Source organism: Saccopteryx bilineata, chromosome 5 (assembly GCF_036850765.1).
Source record: "Saccopteryx bilineata isolate mSacBil1 chromosome 5, mSacBil1_pri_phased_curated, whole genome shotgun sequence".
Lineage (NCBI taxonomy): Eukaryota > Metazoa > Chordata > Mammalia > Chiroptera > Emballonuridae > Saccopteryx > Saccopteryx bilineata.
In genome coordinates this window covers 232192822-232211709 of record NC_089494.1, presented here as the reverse complement: position 1 = coordinate 232211709, position 18888 = coordinate 232192822, and the positions used below count along the sequence as shown (strand labels likewise).

The following is an 18888-nucleotide window of genomic DNA, read 5'->3' as shown; positions in this document are numbered from 1 at the left end:
TACTATTCCATCATCTCTAACAACCCTGGCCAGTGAGTTGAGGATGACCTGAATGTCTTTATGGGTCAAGGTAGTGTCATTGATTGTTTCAAGTAAAGTCAGGAAACAAAATTTTTACCACTTTTTCTAATTGGATGACTCTCATTATAGGAATAAACTGCCCTCAGGATGCATATAAATAATGAGTCAGTTATCTCTCTAGGAAGCCCTCCTGAACAATCAAGGATAACTACATTTTGGAAAGAGCTCTGTAGTCTGAGGGCTAAATGATCTATTGGCAATATTTCCTTAAATACTTGAAGGTCTCTGAAGACCAATTCACCATGTTTTATTGAGGAATTAAAGTTAATGCCTAGTTTCCACACACAAAAAAATTATAGTCCTGGAGCACGCATGGTTCCCTTGGGAAAAAGATGTTATTTACAATTGTCTGGGCCTTCCAAATGGGAGCTATATAAATTGAGGGCCATAGGTTGGCTGTGCTTCCAGTGTGTCTGAGAACAACAACAACAACAAAAAAATGATCTAGTCAGAGGAGGAGGAGAGTTATAATTATGAAACATATGTTTATCATCAGTTGGAAAAAAATGGACAGAGGTATTCACTCTTAATTTCTTTCTGTATACATATACATGTTTCCCTCTCTTTTTTTGTCCACATTTTACAATTTCACATAACCTATGGTGGTGGAAATAGTTTATATAATTATGAAATGTCAACACAGAATTGTGACTCTGCTAATAAGGATTGAGATTAAACAACTCCCAAATAAATATTCAGTAACTGTTACTAGAACTATTTTTTTTTCTGTTGGAGAGTTGTTGAATGTATATATTGCTTGTTCAATGATGGTTTTATTATGCTTGACATTAGGTTCTTATTATTTCTATTGTGCGCATGCATGTGTGTGTGTGAATGTGTGTGTAAATTTAAGTATGGAAAGAAAGGTACTTGTGGAAACAGAGTAGCCAAATGGGTAAACTATGATGAATGAGGTGAATTGGCAATAAGGTACCACATTTCCCCATGTATAAGACTCATCTTTTTTAGAAAAATTTAGTCTAAGAACTTGGTGTGTCTTATACATTTGTTGTAGATTTTTTTTTACTTGCATTTCCTGCTTTTTCAGGCTTGTTTTTGCATTTATTATAAAAGACAGTGAGTTATCATCAGACACAGATGAGGACAAGCTAATGGAAAGATGTTTTGACAGGGATGAGTTGGGTGAATTTTATAATGAATAAAACTTGAGTTCAATAACTTTATGTAATACATTCTTTTTCAAATTTCAGGCACAAAATCAAGGTGCATCTTATACATGGGAGCGTCTTATACATGTGGAAATACGTAACTTATATTTTAAAAGTTTGACAGCACAATGTGCTTCTGGAGCAAGCAACATCATGCTAGATGTTTGATGAAGGGTCTTCTTAATTGTGACAATGGTGATATAGATCTTGGATCAGTGATTTCTAAATTGCAGAAGTAATAACAACCTTGTTGACCTAGTCCTATAGTGGAGATATTAAAGTTTTCCTAAAAAATTACCCCATATTCTGTTTTATTAGCCTTCTAAATGATATGTAGGTTATTTTTAAAACTGTAAAATAAATCATTTTGTTCCTAAAATATTTTCTTCAACTGTAGTCTGATTAATATATACCTTAGGTTTGCTCTATAAAAATTATTATTTATAATTTTATTTATGAAGTGGACACCTTTAATGCCCTATAAATTATTAGCACAACTCATAAGAGACAAATACCCTTCAAATTCCGGTATATTTTCCTCTAATATTATCTGCAATAATTCTGATTCTTTTCTACCTAAAATCAAAATTAATTCCCCTAAATCTTACTGCTTTTAGTAATTATCTTCATCAGGCATTGGCTTTTTAAATAGTTTCATATTTCAGAAGTGAGCACAATGTTTATAGAGTTATTTGCCTTTTTCTTTTTGATGAACAGTTAGCTACAAATGAAGAGTGTATTTTTTTAATGCCAAATATGAACGTGATGGCCACAGCTGCATCCTGATGTATACAATCCAAAGATGTTTGTAGGCATTCATCTCTTTAATAAGATGCTTCTGTTTTGTTATTCAGTTGAGTCAGAGAAGGCACAACTATCATAGACAATGATGGAAGCTTGATTGTTCTGGTGTCATCAAGATGCAGTCGCTCCCTTTTGAGTTTTCAAGTACAATCTGGCTGAAGTCAATTGCTGAGATTACTTTTTAGAGACTTATTCAGTCAGGAAATTCATTAACATTTATTGAATATTTAGTGTACGCAGAAAACTGAAGTCTTCAGCAGAGCATATAAAGAACAAACGGTCATATTTATTTGCCCATATATAACATTAGGAAACTACATGCAGAAAATTAAGCAGACATAACTCAAAAAGATAGGATCTGAAGGCAACCACTGGACACAGTTTCCTGGATACCCTCCCTAATCTTCTGTCACAAATCATAGAATTTCAGCTTCATTTCTAAAGTCTTATTAAACATGCATGTAATTTATATTCATATTAATTTCTTTCAAGGCTAGAAAATTATAGGATGACTGTGTAATTTAATAAAAACACCAAGAAATTTTAAATTCAAAATTCAAAAAAAAAATGTGATTTCAGGCACATTAATTAATATCAGCTCCAAAGAAATTACCCAGAAGGTGGTACAGATAATTGGACACAGAAAACATAAAAGAAACATTAAGGAACATGAAAAAAAGAGTAAGGAGATCTAACATACATCTAATGGGTATCCAGAACAAGAAGGAAGACAGGATAGAGCAGAAAAAATGTTACTGAAAGAGATGATGACTGGGAGTTTTTCAGACCTGGTAAAAGAAACAACCCATAGATTAAAAGATTATCACTGAATTTAAATCAAAATCTTAATGCCTGTCATGAGTATATTGTAGACTAACAGGAAAACAAATATTGGGTAAGTGTGGGCAGCATAGGAACCCAATGATCAATTTAGAAACATGCAATCAAGATTTTCACAAGAGTGACTTGGAGCTTCAAGCAGAGTTTAAGTCAGTGGAGGGGTGTGGAAATAACACTAGTTTCACTGTATAAACAGGTCAGGGATGCAACAGACTTCTCCCTATAATGCAGTGACCATTAGTGGAACTTTATTTTGCATAATATATGTTTATGTGATTTTATGAGAGTTCATTTATGGCATACTCAAATCAAATAATAAACTATAAATTATTATCTAGTGTTTCAATTCTATAGTTATGAAACTATTAGCTATAGCTCCATCAAACTTTTTAAAGTACTAATTGATATTCAATATTATAGAAATTATAATAATGTATGCTTAAAAATGAACCATTAAGAGTGACATTTTGTATAAACAGAACTTCATTCTTCTGAGCAAACAGTGAAATCATAGAATACTGCTTTCAGAAATTAGTACTGTACTACCTTGAAATATGCTAATCAAATAAGTTAAGCTCATATTAAATGTTAAATGGGACTACTGTTCTTGAATCAAAATGTCTATGATATAAAAAGTACCTTAATTATAACCTATGAATAGGGAAGCAGAAATATAACAAATGCACATTTAGCTGTATAAATTAATATTAAAGGAAAATGACAACTTTTAATTTTTGAAAACTGGAAAGAGCAAGTGTTGAAATCGTGACTGCTGTAGTCTTCTGCTATTGTCTTCTGCGACTATCTGATTAAAATAATATTGTATTCACTTCTCATAACTTTATTTCATTTTACTTATTTTATCTCATATTAGTATGACCCAATATATCATATATTGTGAGCATAATGGGTAATGAAGATGAGAAAGGTGTAGTTCCATCGCTGGTTATCAACAGGACTCTTTCTACTTCACGTACATTTCACATGTGCTCCGATTCCTTTCCAGTTCTGCTCATCTCTTCACCTTGTTTTGGCTTTGTTCTTGCAGTTTGAATGTGTTGCTTGTAATTATCTTAGAATATTCCTTGCCAGAATAATTTCTGTTTGACATTAAGCTTCAATCTCTTAACAGTCCTCGGTCTTTTAGAATGGGAAACAGAGGAGGTAAACTTCTAACTCCAAAGCTGTTTGAAACCTTCACTTCTCCCTTCCTGAATCTTTGATAGCAAAGGTGACATAAAAACTTTGTCTTCTTATATATGAAATCTTAAAAAAAATAAAATTTAGAAATTTGAACTCAAAGTAACAAAGAGTAGAATGCAAGTTACTAGAAGCTAGAATATGGTGGAAAGGGAAGATGAAAGACAGAGTGGTAGTCGCAGGGGCTGGAATGGGGAGATCATAGGAGTTACTGTTTAGTAGGTAAAACGTTCAGTTTTGCAAGATAAAAAGATTTCTGGGGTGCACGTTATTGATAATTGCATGAAAATATGAATGTACTTAATACCACTTAATTGTACTTTTAAAAATCATTAAGGCAATACATTTAATGTTATATATATTTTACCACAATTTTTAAAAATGGAATAAATGGATACCAATAGAATATTTCTTTTCACTCTTCCAATAGAGTACAACTTGTCTATCATAATATAATTTCTGATACATTTCTTTAGAGACAAAAAAAAATGTCTTCTAGGAGGACCCACATCTCAATCATGACTTACTTACCTGAGCAACGAATCACCTCCATTTACTGAGAGACTGTGGTGATGGGGCAATTGTGAGCATAGTAAAGTACAATAGATGACTTGTCATCCCAATGTAAACAAAGTACAAACAACTTTAATAAGAGACATATACAACAAAATCTAAAAAAAATACATGTGTTCTTTGTTCTCCTACATATTAATTGGTTGTATTTTTCAATTATATACATTATACAGATATATAAAAATTAACAGTTCAATTATAAATTACCTCATCCTTAAGTAGCTGAATTGTATCAATTGGAAAATAAGATTTATATGAGCATTGACAGCAAGTCTTTTTATATTTTTCCCTTTTAAAAAATATTTTTAAATTTTATTTTCAGTTTTGAAGTTTTTTATTTTTCAAAGTAAAATACTTAGTTAACTGTAGTATTGAATATTTTAAAGTGCATGCTGAACCTTGGCCCCTCTTCAATGGGGACTGCCTTTCTCCCTGCAGAAGGAAGGCTCATTACCTGTGCTTACTATTTTTACCATAGATAAAACGGCTGATTGGACCAAACTGTTCTATCAGAATATTTTACTCAAAAATTTGAAACAAGCTGCATAGGCAGTGAGTCTTATTTTTACACATTAGTGAAGTTCTTAATTCAGAGTTGCCTTCCCTGAGTTCAGTTGCTATAATTTTATGTCCTTTCCCTGAGTTCCTAATGTGCTTACATTACATGAAAGTTGCTTTTGCTCTTAGTCAAAATACTAAAGGTTTATAAGATACTGACTCTTAGTAAGTCAAATACAACTTTCAGTACAATATCTTAACTTTGACAATACTTAGAATTACCTAAAGGAGTTAAAGTGTTTTTTATAATTACTAGATAGAATACCAAAATATCAAAAAGAGAAATATAATTATATAAAGTAAAAATTAAAAAAATAGAGAGTTATAAATATTTTCTCCTCAGTTATAGATTCAGATGTCTGAAATGGATTAGACTTGAGTGCTCTGAGCCTTAGACTGTCCCCAGTACATACTCATTGAAATCTTCCAGTAAGCTGTTGAGCAAATGAGTTTGTAAAATTTGTATTTTTTTGAGTTTGCTCACTTTTATTGTTAAAAAATGGTGCTGGGCAGCCACTTGTGTGTACTTACCCTCAGAGTAGGGTAATAGATTATAGATTGTGAATCACCATACCTTCCTGTTTAGGAGGAGCCATTGTTTTGCTAATGTTTGCTGGAGGAGAGGTCTTTGTGGGCCCAGGTAGTTTTGCAGCGAGAGTGGAGAGAATGCAGAGTGCTGAAGAAGAACCCAGGTTTGCGAAGAGAGAAGGAGTACAGATGGAGAACCAGAGCTGAGGGGCTTTATTAGCTCCACTGAGACTTGTGGGAACTTTGATTCTAGGAGGGAGTGGAGAACATTCTAGTGGTTGTGGAATCAGAGAATGTGTCAGGGATTTGGGAGCCCTGAATGAAAGGGAAGTGTTTTCCCTGCCTGTTTGCTCATAGGACAGTGCAAGACTTTAATAAAGGAATGACCCACCATTTTTTGGCTCCACTGTTTCTTTACTGTCTGCTCGAATCTAATGGGAACCTACATAGCCACAATGGCGGCAGCCATTGGCCTCACATAAGCTCATTTAGGATGCAGGCAGTATGACTTTTAAATACTGATAAATTCTTTCATATTTTTATTTGTTTGTCATTTTATGTTTATTTTAGAATAATGTAAAGCAAGAGCTATTCAATCCTGACATGCTTCAATTATTAGTTTGCATTCTTTTATTATTCTACATCTTAAGACATGACTTAGAAATTCTTTATAGATTACTTTTATTGATTCATGGAATGAATGTTATATATTTTCAAGTCATTTATGGAACAGTGTGCTCCATAAGAATAAATTTTCTGTTAAATAAAACTCAAGGAATTAAGCTTCAAAATATTTACTGAAATTATTGATAAAGGTTAAAAAATTTTTGAAAGTACCCATTTCCTTGATTTCTTAAACCAGAACACTTGATATAATTCAATCTTTTCTCTTGAAGAATTTAGTGTTATTTTTACTACTTTATCTGGTTTTTCATTTTTCTACTTATAAAAAATGCATTTAAAAATCTCCAAGACTTAATATTGACTCAGGCATTGGAATATAAGACCATTTCCATTTGAAAGTGCAACAATCTTCAGGGACTAATACTGTTGGCCTTCCCTTCTAAAGATGATGCAAAACTTCTAACACAATAGAATTCCCTTTGAAATCCCTTAGTTCCCCCTTTCTGAATCCTTCACAGCAAAGATTACATAAATGGTTGCATCTACAGCATATTTTTATTTATATTAATTTGATGAAGTCTGGATTATAAATTTATATTGGGGAAACTACCTAAATGCTATTTAAAAATATAGTTTTTGCTGGCTATAGTTTTACTGAAATGTAAATTTGGAGCTGGAAATACTCACCTTATTGTTAGAATTGAGCAGACATTTCTCCAAGCAAATAGCAAAAACATATAGTATAAATAATTTTTTAAAATGTATAATTAAAAAGAATAGTCTTAAAATGACAATGATAATACTGTATAAACTCAAATTATATATAATTAACTATAGGTCTATCAGGTACAAATTAAGAGTAGTAGTAATTTTAATTAATTGATTAGATAATAAAATTTCAATAATAAATACATTGTTGCACAAGACTTGATATTGTCACTTCAATTCACTATATTATGTGAGAAATTAACTTGTAATGTTCATGTAATTTTGTGATTGGTTCATTTCTTTAGTAATATAGACTAAACTAAAAGTTATAGAAAAAGGAAGCAGATGTCTTTAAAAAAGAACCAGAGATTTAAAAAAGCTCATAACTAGGTTTACAAAATAAATCATATATACACATAGCTATAAAGTAAAATGACTTGAGGAGTTTAAAATTTTTATAACTCCTCTCAAGATTCTGATTTATTTGGTCTATAGTAATACCAATGGTTTTTTTTATTTGTTTGTTTGTTTTTTATTTTTAGTGAGGGAGGGAGAGAGAACGACAGAGAGAGAGAGAGAGAGAGAGGGACAGACAGGGACAGAGACAAGAAGCATCAATTCTTTGTTGTGGCACCTTAGTTATTTATTGATTGCTTTTTCATATGTGCCTTAACTGGGGTGGGGGGTTCAAGCAAAATGAGTGACCCCTTGCTCAAGCCAGTGACCTTGGACTCAAGCCAGTGATCTTAGACTTCAAGCCAGAGACCCTTGGGCTCAAGCCAATCCCACACTCAAGCCTGATGAGCCTGCACTCAAGCTGGCGAATTTGGGGTTTTGAACCTGGGTCCTCAGCATCCCAGGCCAACACTTTATCTACTGCAACACTACCTGGTCAGGCCCAATGTTTTCTTAAAAATCCTCAGGTGATTTACAAGTGTACCTAGGGCTTTGGCTTGGTAGCCCTTTTGGTTATAGCATTGTCTCAATACCCCAAGGTTGCGAGTACTACCCCCGGTCAGGGCACATACAAGAATCAAACAAGAATGCGTAAATCAGTGGAACAACAAGTTGATGTTTCTCTATCTCTCTCCTTTCTTTTCTCTCTAAAACAGATAAATTAAAAAAAAAGAAAGAAACATAACAGGTGCCTAGGTTTAAGAAATATTGTATGAGAATTTACCACATCAGTAAAACTTGCTCTGTTATAGCATTTAATATTTAAAAGTAATTAATTTCAGTTATATCAGTAATAACAGCAATAATCAAGAGAGAAGCTCATTTAAATAAAACTGCATTAAATTAAGAGAATATATTCAACTAAAACCTGTAATATTTCTTGTTTACAAAAATGAACTGAGTCTATCTAAAATAAAGAGACTTATTTATTTTTTTAATAATTTCATGTAAATGTAATACTTTTATGATAGAATGTAGTCAATTTTTTGAGCGAACTTCTATTTTTCATTACAACACTTTCTTAAAGTGTTCAAGAGATCAACATTAGCAATTCAGAATTCTCTCTAAAATTTCAGGATAGGTTTATGTTTTTCTTGTCACTCTATAATTTTTTTATTTTAATAAGAACTTTAAGAAACTAACAACATTTTAAAATCACAATTGTGTTATATCCCATTATAAAAAGTCACATTGACAATAAATTCAAGTCTTAAAAGCAATCATGTAATGATTAAAGTCCAAAAAAACCACAATTTTCAGATCAACTATATTTAAATTAATTTTAATAAGTACAAAAAGATAATGTTTAGCATTAATTTGCATGTGATTAATCAAGAAATTTTTGAACAGCAAGCATAATGACACATGTAATAAAGGTCAAATTATCTTACATACATAAAAAATAGTGACTTTTCCCAATTACAACAAGGTCACAAATTACAAATATTTTTAGCTCCCAAATGATTTCCTCAAGCCAGCAAATTTACTATACAAGTATACTTGTCACTCAGAAAATTTCAGATTTCCCCAATGTGAATATTCAAACTTTACAACTGGAATTTTATCGTGCATTCTTTATGCATGTTATTTTTTAATTAATATACAGCAGGAGAAAATATTTTAGTCCTTTTTATCTATTCTTTTTCTTTTTAAATTTTGTAACAAACATGAAGCTTTTTAACTTTTTTATGTATGTCACCTCTAAAGGAAATATTTCATGATCTTCACATTCTTCAGTTTGGAGCAAACCAAGCCAGATTATATCTGCTCAGAAAAATCTTGAAAAAAATTGGATACCAACAAACTTGAAATCAATAAAGGATGCAGGCAACCAAGATCAACAATAAACAACTTATCTACAGATGGTAAATTTTTATCATAAAAACTGTGACTCAAAGTTCAGTTTCCTTGAAGCATTTCTAATCACACATTAAACTTCTTTACACACTATGTGAGATGTAAAACACAGCCAAGTGCTTCTACTACTGTGTTAAGTAATTAAAATATAAGTTAAAATGGAACAAAAATATATGCCATTGTTCATAAAGTAATTCTGATTAACTACTTTGTTTTGCTTTGATAGGACCAATTGTTTTCACAAATGCACTTTGTTAGTGGTACTCATTTAATCCAATAATATAAGCTTGCATTTGGGAGCATGTCATGGTCAAGTTTGTCTTTTGAAACAAAGCATGCAAATTCTAATTTTCACCCCAACTAAGCTAATTCAAAAGTTATAGTCCCAGCACTGATGTTGATTTGGGGTCAGTTTAGGCTTCTTTCTGTAAATAATAATTTGCAACAATTTGATGAAATTAATATATAATATTTGAAGTACGGTGAATTTAAACGTCATGAAAACAACATACATTAAATAGAAACATCTCCAACCCCTAAAAAATTGGAAAAAATAGATTTAAAAAGGTGTTTCTTTTGTGTGCTTAATCAACTGGAAGTATTTTTATTTATTGTATTTTATTTATTGCAATGTATTCCCCAAATCTAAATTCTACTCAGTTTTTTTAAATATTGACTTTCATCAAAGTAGATTTTTAGTTGCTGCACATTTTAAGTTTAGTTTTGCTTGGTTTTATTGTGTAGAAAAGCAGATAGTGGTCCTCTTATTTGATTGATGCTCCCAAAAAGGTACAAATATAGTTTGAATTCAAACAAAGAAAAATATAGATTTTTTTAAAAAAAACTTTGCTTGAAATATGTTAAACTAACATGTTGGCGTGCTATATAGATATTCTAAACTTCCACAACTTTAAGAACCACACAGTGATTACGGTTGTTTTGAAGAATGAATGAGGTAATATATGAGAACATTCTGGAACATTAATATGAAATGATAGCATGTGATTTTAGATGAACTCTCTATAAGAATATACTCAGAATTATTTCAAAAAGGTGTGAAACTATCCAGTAGTGAATGTAGATGCCTAGGTATTTGCAGATGAACAACCAGAAGGTCAATTCAATTGAAGCTTTCCCAAACCTCCACTGAGAAACTTGGAGTTAAAAGATTTTTCTATTTCAACTTACAAGTAGAATTGTGATAGGATTTTGAATTTAATGGCTCAAAAGAACTAACTAGAAATACATTATAAAAACACTTATACCTCTATAAGAAGGATATTTCTAACCATTTGTATAGCTCAAGACTACATTCCAATTAATGTTTATTACAGATCTATTGAAAAAGCTATCCTATTGACTAAGTGAACCATTAGTTTTATAAGAGCTACATTTGTGTTTGGATCTGTTAATAAAATACATTGTTTATATTTCATAAATTTTTCTGAAATTCTCAAAATGTTATTTTACACCTGGAAAACACACACACACACACACACACACACACACACACACACACACTTCTATTCAAAGCTAAGATTTAATGGTTCTTTGGGACTACTGCTATAAACTGAAACATAAATCTGTTCTTCTCCTCTACTGGTAATATTACTTGATGTAATGAATTATATATAACATACAAGGAATGACTTGAAGTGGAGTATATACTTACAAATATAAGAAAATGTTCTTTATATAACAAAACAAATATAGAAAAGTTCAACTAAATAAAATTAAGAATAGTAGTCTAAATAAATTGGCAAACTAAGAATTTTAAGGAAATATCATGATACAAACTTCTTAGAAGAAGTAACTATTGAATAATTTATTGAATGCTACCTTCCCCAAATGCCTTTTACTTGAACTTTTTATTAAAATTTTAATTATGATGCATACCTTGATTGAATCATCACTGTTATGTATTTTGCCATATAATTATGTGTGTATAATTTTTTCCCTTTATTAAGACGTTTAAAAGGGGAAATGCTTCACAAAGTGTAGTTAGCAAAAGCACATTATTCTAGTGTGTTTCTTTCTTGTTTTGGAGGACCTAAATTTTTTGAATTTGATGAAATTATGAGTGCTTAATACTAATGAAATTAGTATTTTATATAATGTTGTTAACACAAGATTATGAATATAAAAATATTTTTAAATAATGAATTTCATTTTTGAAAGCATGGTACAAATCAAAATGTCATAATTTGTCTTGTTTATGTCATTATTAGTGATTTGCCTACAGTCCTCGGCTGCCAAGCTGATGTTCAAAATAATTGCACCCTTCACAATTTAAATTTTGTGATTCTGTATATCTTAGGTTAATAAAATGAAATCCAAGGTGCTTATGCAACCTCAATTAAAAGGAAAATAAATGAAATACAGGGTAGCAATGCGTCAGCTCATGATTCTCGTGTAATCCTGAATTTTTATACAAAAAAAAAATCAGACAATTGTTTCAAAATATTCTGATGAATGTAGAAATGCCAGAAGACTAATTACAGAAACAACCTATGTAATAAACATATTAACATGGCTCCATATTTCAAACTGTGATAACAATTTTAGTGTTTCACAAGCATTGTCTGAGTGCATCAAATATGGGGCACTTGTAAAATATTCTTTATGTATGCTGAAGAACCATGATTTTGCAGAGTGTGACCTAACCCACCTTCTTGTTCTCCTATTGGAATGACAACAGGCCATGCCAAAGACTGGTGTCTATAAAACCTATAGAGCTTTGGGGCTCCACTAGCATCTATGATATCTTAACAGAGTTCAGGTTCCTCAACCAGGAGGACAAAAAAGAGCCACATCATAAACACATGAGAAATATATGTATATATGAAAAATAGCAAAATAATAGCTTCTGTGTTCTTTTTAAATAAACTATGAACTATTTAAGCAAATGTAGCTCAAGGGGATCAGTTATCCAAACCTGAGAAAAATTCAAAACCAGAGATCCCTGAAAAAATTGCTGAACATTAAGATTGCCTCTTAAAAATTACAGAAGGTTAAGAAAATATTAAATGGTTATAATTCCACTCTTATATTCAAACAAAGAGTAGCACAGATAGAAAAGAGAGAAACAGCCACCATCTTCACACATAGCTAATTAATTCTCAGTGCTAAATTAATTTACATGTTCCTTTTAAATCTTGATAAGAATGAGATATACTTTAATTTTTAACTAAATTCTGTACATGTGTTGTGATTGGTATTAACTTTCCCATTGCATGACACCTACTAAAAGGTGAAAAAAATTTGTTGAATAATTAGCTCAATCATAGCAGTAGCTATACAACAGTAAGATTGTATTTTTATATATGTACATGTATTTGTCTACATTTTCTACATATTATAACCCTTTATGTAAATGTACAACTACATAAAATTGGGATGATGATATGGGTCAAAGAGAACACTTGACATATGAAAAATGTGTTTTCTGAAAAATGAGTCACTTTACTATGTCACTTTTAATTTGTTTTTAAAGTTGTTTATGAAAGAGAGAATAATAGTAAAGACTATGGTTTTATGAGTTTTTAAAATTTTTATTTACAGAGACAGAGATAGAGTCAGAGAGAGGAACAGATAGGGACAGACAGAGAGGAAGGGAGAGAGATGAGAAGCATTAATTTTTCATTGTGGCACTTTAGTTGTTCATTGATTGCTTCTCATATGTGCCTTGACCCTGGGGCTACAGCGGACTGAGTAACCCCTTGCTCAAGCCAGTGACCTTGGGTCCAAGTTGGTGAGCTTTGCTCAAACCAGATGAACCCGTGCTCAAACTGGCGACCTCGGGGTCTCGAACCTAGGTTTTCTGCATCCCAGTCTGACGCTCTATACACTGCGCCACCGCATGGTCAGGCTATGGTTTTATAACTTAAAATCCTTTTCCATGAAGCATTTTCCTTCTCTACAGCAAGGTGCCCTGTGATTTATCTTAGTTTAAAAATTAAAAGTATGTGAATAATACAACAAAGAAAAATAAGAGAAAATCCTGATCAGAAATATCAACTGCCAAGATGTCATCAGGTTCAAATAAAATTTTAACATTTGAAACTAAAAATAAAGATTACAATAATAACTTTTCTGGTCAATCTCCAATTAAGTTTAATAAAACTGGTACCATTAATGTAGGTGCAACCTTTTGCCAAAAGTATGGATAGTCTTTTCTTTTATTTTGCAGAAACTCAAATTATTTATAATTATTTTTACATATGTACATATTTATACATTTATAATTTATAGTCAAACATTAAGGGGGCAATACAGAACTTATCAGCACAATATTTTTGAAGAGTCTAATAACGGCATACCACACAAAGCATTGTGATTGCTTGTTTTCAAGTACTGTGTACATTCTTAGACTGTTGTACATTTCCCTAAACAACACAGAAGGGGGCTGCTGTATTTAAATGCGTAAGAAAATAAAATATCATTTCAATGTACAGATAAAGTGCACATTTCAAAACTATTAAGATAAAGTAAATGTTATTGAAAGGGGATTAAATATATTTATTGGCTCATGTAACAATTTTATTAAGTATATGGATTACCTTTTGTGAGGGAATTTTTTTATGTCAATGCTGTCTTCAGGGCAAATTTTGTTAATAAGATCCATTTGTGACCTTGGTAATAAGACAATCACACAAAGCACATAATAAAATCACACTAAAACAGAGACAATAAAAAAATAAATTTAGATGAGGCGAAAGAATAGCAATTTTTGTTGTGACTTTGCTTATATCAATAAAATACTCCTTTTACTGATTTTATGAATGTTCCTATTTATGCACTATATTGAAATACTGTACAAAACTCCAATAATGCCACTGTTTCACCACGTATATTTCTACAAAAACACCATCATAAAGGTGTATCTATTAGTAAAAGTCAACCAATAACTGCTAATGTATATGTGAATTGAAAGGATTTTAAGTTTGTTAAAAATGTTGAATCTAGGCCTAAGACAATTCTTAACTTCTATTAACATATTTGAGGGGCATAAAGATTATTTTTTAAATATTAAAAGAAAAATGAATTTTATCCACTAATAATTAGTAATTATATAAAAGAGAAAATTTTGGTTTTTAATACAGCTCTGTGTGTTTCTGTGTGTGTTTTAATTTAGCTAATTGTGTATGTTTGTACATGTGAATTAATTTGCAATCTGTTGGTGATGAAGTTTCAGTTTAAAAATGTTCAACCCCTACCAAAACCTCTTCTGGTATACAAAGCTGTTGCAAAGTTGAGTCAGCAAAATTTTAAGCTGCAATTTACAAAAGCAGATTTACATTAATTCTCATCTGAAAGTGCTGCTTTCAAGACTGAAAAGTGTGCCAATTAACTGCCCTTTCCATTGTAATTAGTGGCTTCTGAGTCCTGATGAAAAGAAGCCTTAAGGCAGAATTTGCAGTAAACAGGAAAGAAGAGAATCCTATAAGTGTTCATCTATATATCTATATTTTGTGACACCTAGGAATCCTCATTGGTGGGAGTTTTTGGCACAATTTTCTAATCCAATATGAATGTTGCTACTAATTGGATGCTTTTTCCAGTCTCCAGCACCAAGAAAATTTAGCTGATCAATTTCAATACAACACATACCCAGAAAGAGTAAGACACACTTAATTTAATTTTTTAATTTAAGGTAGTTTCCAATTATTAAAATAATCTTTAGGATTTCAATTATTACTTTCAAATAAACACTGATGTTAAAAATGGAATGACCATGACATTCCAATAGTTACTAAATTCTAGGCATAATTAATGTCCTGTCAGGGGTTACTCATATTTATTTGAGCTCGTCATGCTGTAATATGTACATGGCTATAGATACTATTTAGAGTAATTAAAAGCTGATGCCAAATCTCTAGGTTCTTTTTTTTTCTGATGTGTGCTAAGCTTCCAATTATGCTAGGAGGGATTTGAGCACTCAGGAAGGGACTGATGTTGCAAATATGAGGTTCTGTTATTTATAATTTACCTTGAAATGGTAATGTTGTCTTACATTATAGTTAGGCAACAGTAGAAAACACTCCTATATAAGACCTAAATCAAAAGAGTTCATAAAGTGTGGTGTAAAATCCCTATTTTAATTACATTAGAAGAAGAAATAAATCAGGTCATTTGAAATCCAACTTAAACCAGTTTCTAGGGTAAATTTTGATTTGGGCATTGAGTGCTTTCTGACTACACTTCCACAAGTTAGCAAATGCATGTCTCCATTAGAGGTGTACTGTTAAGCTATATCACTATATACATACTGTACATGTTGGTTCACAAATTAGCAGTTATTAGTCAGACTGTACATAGCAAAACCAACCAAGCTGAATGGTGCTATACATTCCAAACTGAACTTCCATTTTAATTCAAGGACTGACCCCTAGTACAGGTTCCCTGTTTAAATAGGTAGCCCAGTAAACTAAATTAAATGTTCCAAACAAAACTGGAAAAACTATTCTAGACATTCTGTCAATTTTGCTAACACTGTTGAAGGTTTTCTTGGCTTCGGCTGGCTTGTTTTCTGGCTTCTTGTTGGGTTCTGGCGTGGTTGCGCTCTTAGAGATGGTAGAGAGAACTGGGTCTTTTGAAAGATTCGGAGCATAATTGGCAACAGCCACTGCATAAGCATTGTTCTGTATCATGACAGAGGCTTTCTCTTTTTTCTATTAAAAAATACAAGAATTAACAGAATGTGGCGTGAGTCTACTTCTTAATGTTTTCCAAACTCCAGTTCAAATTCTAAAGAAAAGTATCTTGATAAACATCATTATCCATTAAAAAGAAAGTATTTAGAGAAATAAGTAAAGGGAGTTTATTAACTCCTAAAACTATGAGGGTGAGGGAATTCTGAGTAAGACCAATGGTACCATTTTCCTGGAGACCATGTTATTTTTTGGTGTTTTTACATGGAAAACAATAAAAATAGAACTTTAATAAACGATACAATAATTTTGACTATACAAATAACAAATATTTGTTGAACAATGAGTGAATAAATAAATGAAATGTAAAAATATTTTAACAAGAATAATCTATAATAAATTATCTCAAATTCTAAATAAAGAAATTTAATTTCTTTAAATTGATAACCAGATTTTACCCCTTCATGTCACAATCAAACTACAAGGCTGTATATTCAGATGGTGAAAAATTATAATCATATATATATATATATAGATGGTGGTAAAATAAACACTAATAATATAAAAAGAGAAATGAAATGCAAACTTTTTTTATTTTTGCTAGCTCATCTACAACCTGTTTCTCCTTATAAGTCCCAGTTCAGTTCTCAGCAACTCTAGTCGGGGTCACTATTATCTTCTGTCTAGACGAATATAGTCCTGTGTGCTCTCTCAGCTTGGCTTGACCTTGTCCAATCATGAAACACACTGTGTGTGTGTATCTGTGTGTATGTATGTGTGTGTGTGTGTGTGTATATAAATGTGTATACACTTTTTTTATGACATAAGTTGAATCATGTCACTCACTCTGCTTAAATCTCTTAAGTACTATGTCATGGAACTTAGAATAAAACCAACACTTCTTACCATGATTTCTTTCTTTTGTTTATTATATAGCAGTCCTACTGAAATAGCTTCAGTTTGTTTTCAAAATATTTTCCCATTTGGCACCTTTGGCCATGCTACTCCGACAGCCTTGAGTGCCTCCCCTCCATCTTGATTTTCACATGATCTTAGTTTAAACGTCATTTCCTCAGTAAGGACTTCCTTAACCACTTTTATCTAATATAGTCCTTGTCCTGATATATGTTCTTTCCCAACAGCTTATTTAATTCCCACCACTGTATTTTTCAAAATTTGTCAGTTCCTTCTTTAGTTGTGTGATTATTTTGTTCACATCTTCCTTTCTCATTAGAATCTAAGTTCAATGAAGGGTAGGGCTATTTCTGTCTTGTTCACATTACACATGTAGCATTTAGAAGGATGCCTTCCAGGAGGTAGGCACATAATTTGTAGCTGAATTAATGAAACTGAAAAATATAAACAGTATTTATCTGTATTTTTATGATAATATAAATACATTGTTAGTTATCAAAACGCAAACAAAATAGAATCAGCAATGAATTATGAAAAATAGTGACTAGTGTAAATCAACAAAGTAAAAGGACCTACTGGCTTAGAACAGACTTTCAAGTATCAGTTATTTTGAATTAAAAATCCTCAAAGTGTTCAAGTAATATAAAATACAAAAGGGCCTCTGAAAGGCCAGGAGGGTCTGAAAACGATATTGGATCTTGTCTTTCATTGGATTGGGCTTTTCCCTCTCCTTTTCTCTTGCTGATGAGACATTCTTCCAGACCCAGCTGGAGTATAAAAGCAGATGGGGTGAGAGATTACCATTTGTATCTTTACAAAAAACTGAAAAAGTCACCTTTCTTTAAAAGTGACACTTATTACACAAATGTTTAACTGATGAGATGATAGCTAACACCTTTTGAACACTAGGTTGTGTCAGGTTGAATGGGAAGCTGAGCGTGGCATCTGTGACACACCTCACTACTGGGTAAGAAGTGAAAGGGAAGCTAAAGAGGTCTTGTGACATGACCAGGTCTGCAATTTATTAAGTGGATAAAAAAAGCACAGATACTTAGATGTGTGTGACTTCTAACCCCTGCTTTAAACACCATGGTATGTGACTTTCACTGTGAGGAAGCTGTTTGAAACTTGGAAGCACTCTGTCCTGAAATATTACAATTGAAGTTTATGTTACTGGGTCAGTGTTCTAAAAGGACTCTTTAACAGATAAAGTATGTAACATAGAGTGTTTATATCATTTCAACTATACCTAGGTATCATTTAAAATGATATCAAATTGCACTAATAGAGAATTTGGGCCTTGAGAATCTTTTTAAACATTTCCCTACTTCAACTTCCAGTTTGATAAAGAGGGAGATAATTATACCAAAGCCATATTGAACTGTTGTTAGAATCATGTGAACAATATATGTACTTGAATCACAGTAAAAACCATAGTTTTTTAGGAGAGTAGTGAAAGTAATAATTTGGTTTCAAGCCAGACAATGATTACTGGCATATAAGATGTATAGAAAATGTATTTTATATTTTTGGAAGAAGACATAAACACTGTACAAAGTAGTTCAAGGAAGCTTTTGTGAAAAAGGGATATTTAAGTCGGGTAAGGAAATATGGTGTGTGGTTTAGATGTTAGAGAAAGAAACATAAAGTGCTAACTTGTTGTTTATTGCAAAGGGAGCTACAGATAGAAATGCTATACTAACTATATCATCACCCTTCCCCTCCCCCACTTGAATACCTTTCAATTATAAATAAATGCACAGGCAATACCAAAACTATGTAACAAACTCTAGGCAAAGGCACTAACAAATCAAAACAGCAGAATTTTTACCCACTATGCCTCACTAGACTATACCTACATATCCTATAGTTTTTAAAACATATCCAGAAATGAACTGAGGTTACTTTTATCACCAGTCTAAATC

At 31.7% G+C, this 18888-nt stretch overlaps 1 protein-coding gene across 2 annotated transcripts in view; it reads right to left on the bottom strand.

Annotated features, from left to right (window-relative positions):
- Positions 1-15359: 15359 nt before the first annotated feature.
- GABRA2 (gamma-aminobutyric acid type A receptor subunit alpha2) overlaps positions 15360-18888 on the bottom strand; it is a 118370-nt gene continuing 114841 nt past the window's right edge. For both annotated transcript variants that reach the window (XM_066280638.1, XM_066280639.1), the window contains one exon: positions 15360-16069. In XM_066280638.1, the coding sequence (XP_066136735.1) occupies positions 15773-16069 (297 nt within the window). In that variant the 3' untranslated portion in view covers positions 15360-15772. The remainder of the gene's footprint in view (positions 16070-18888) is intronic.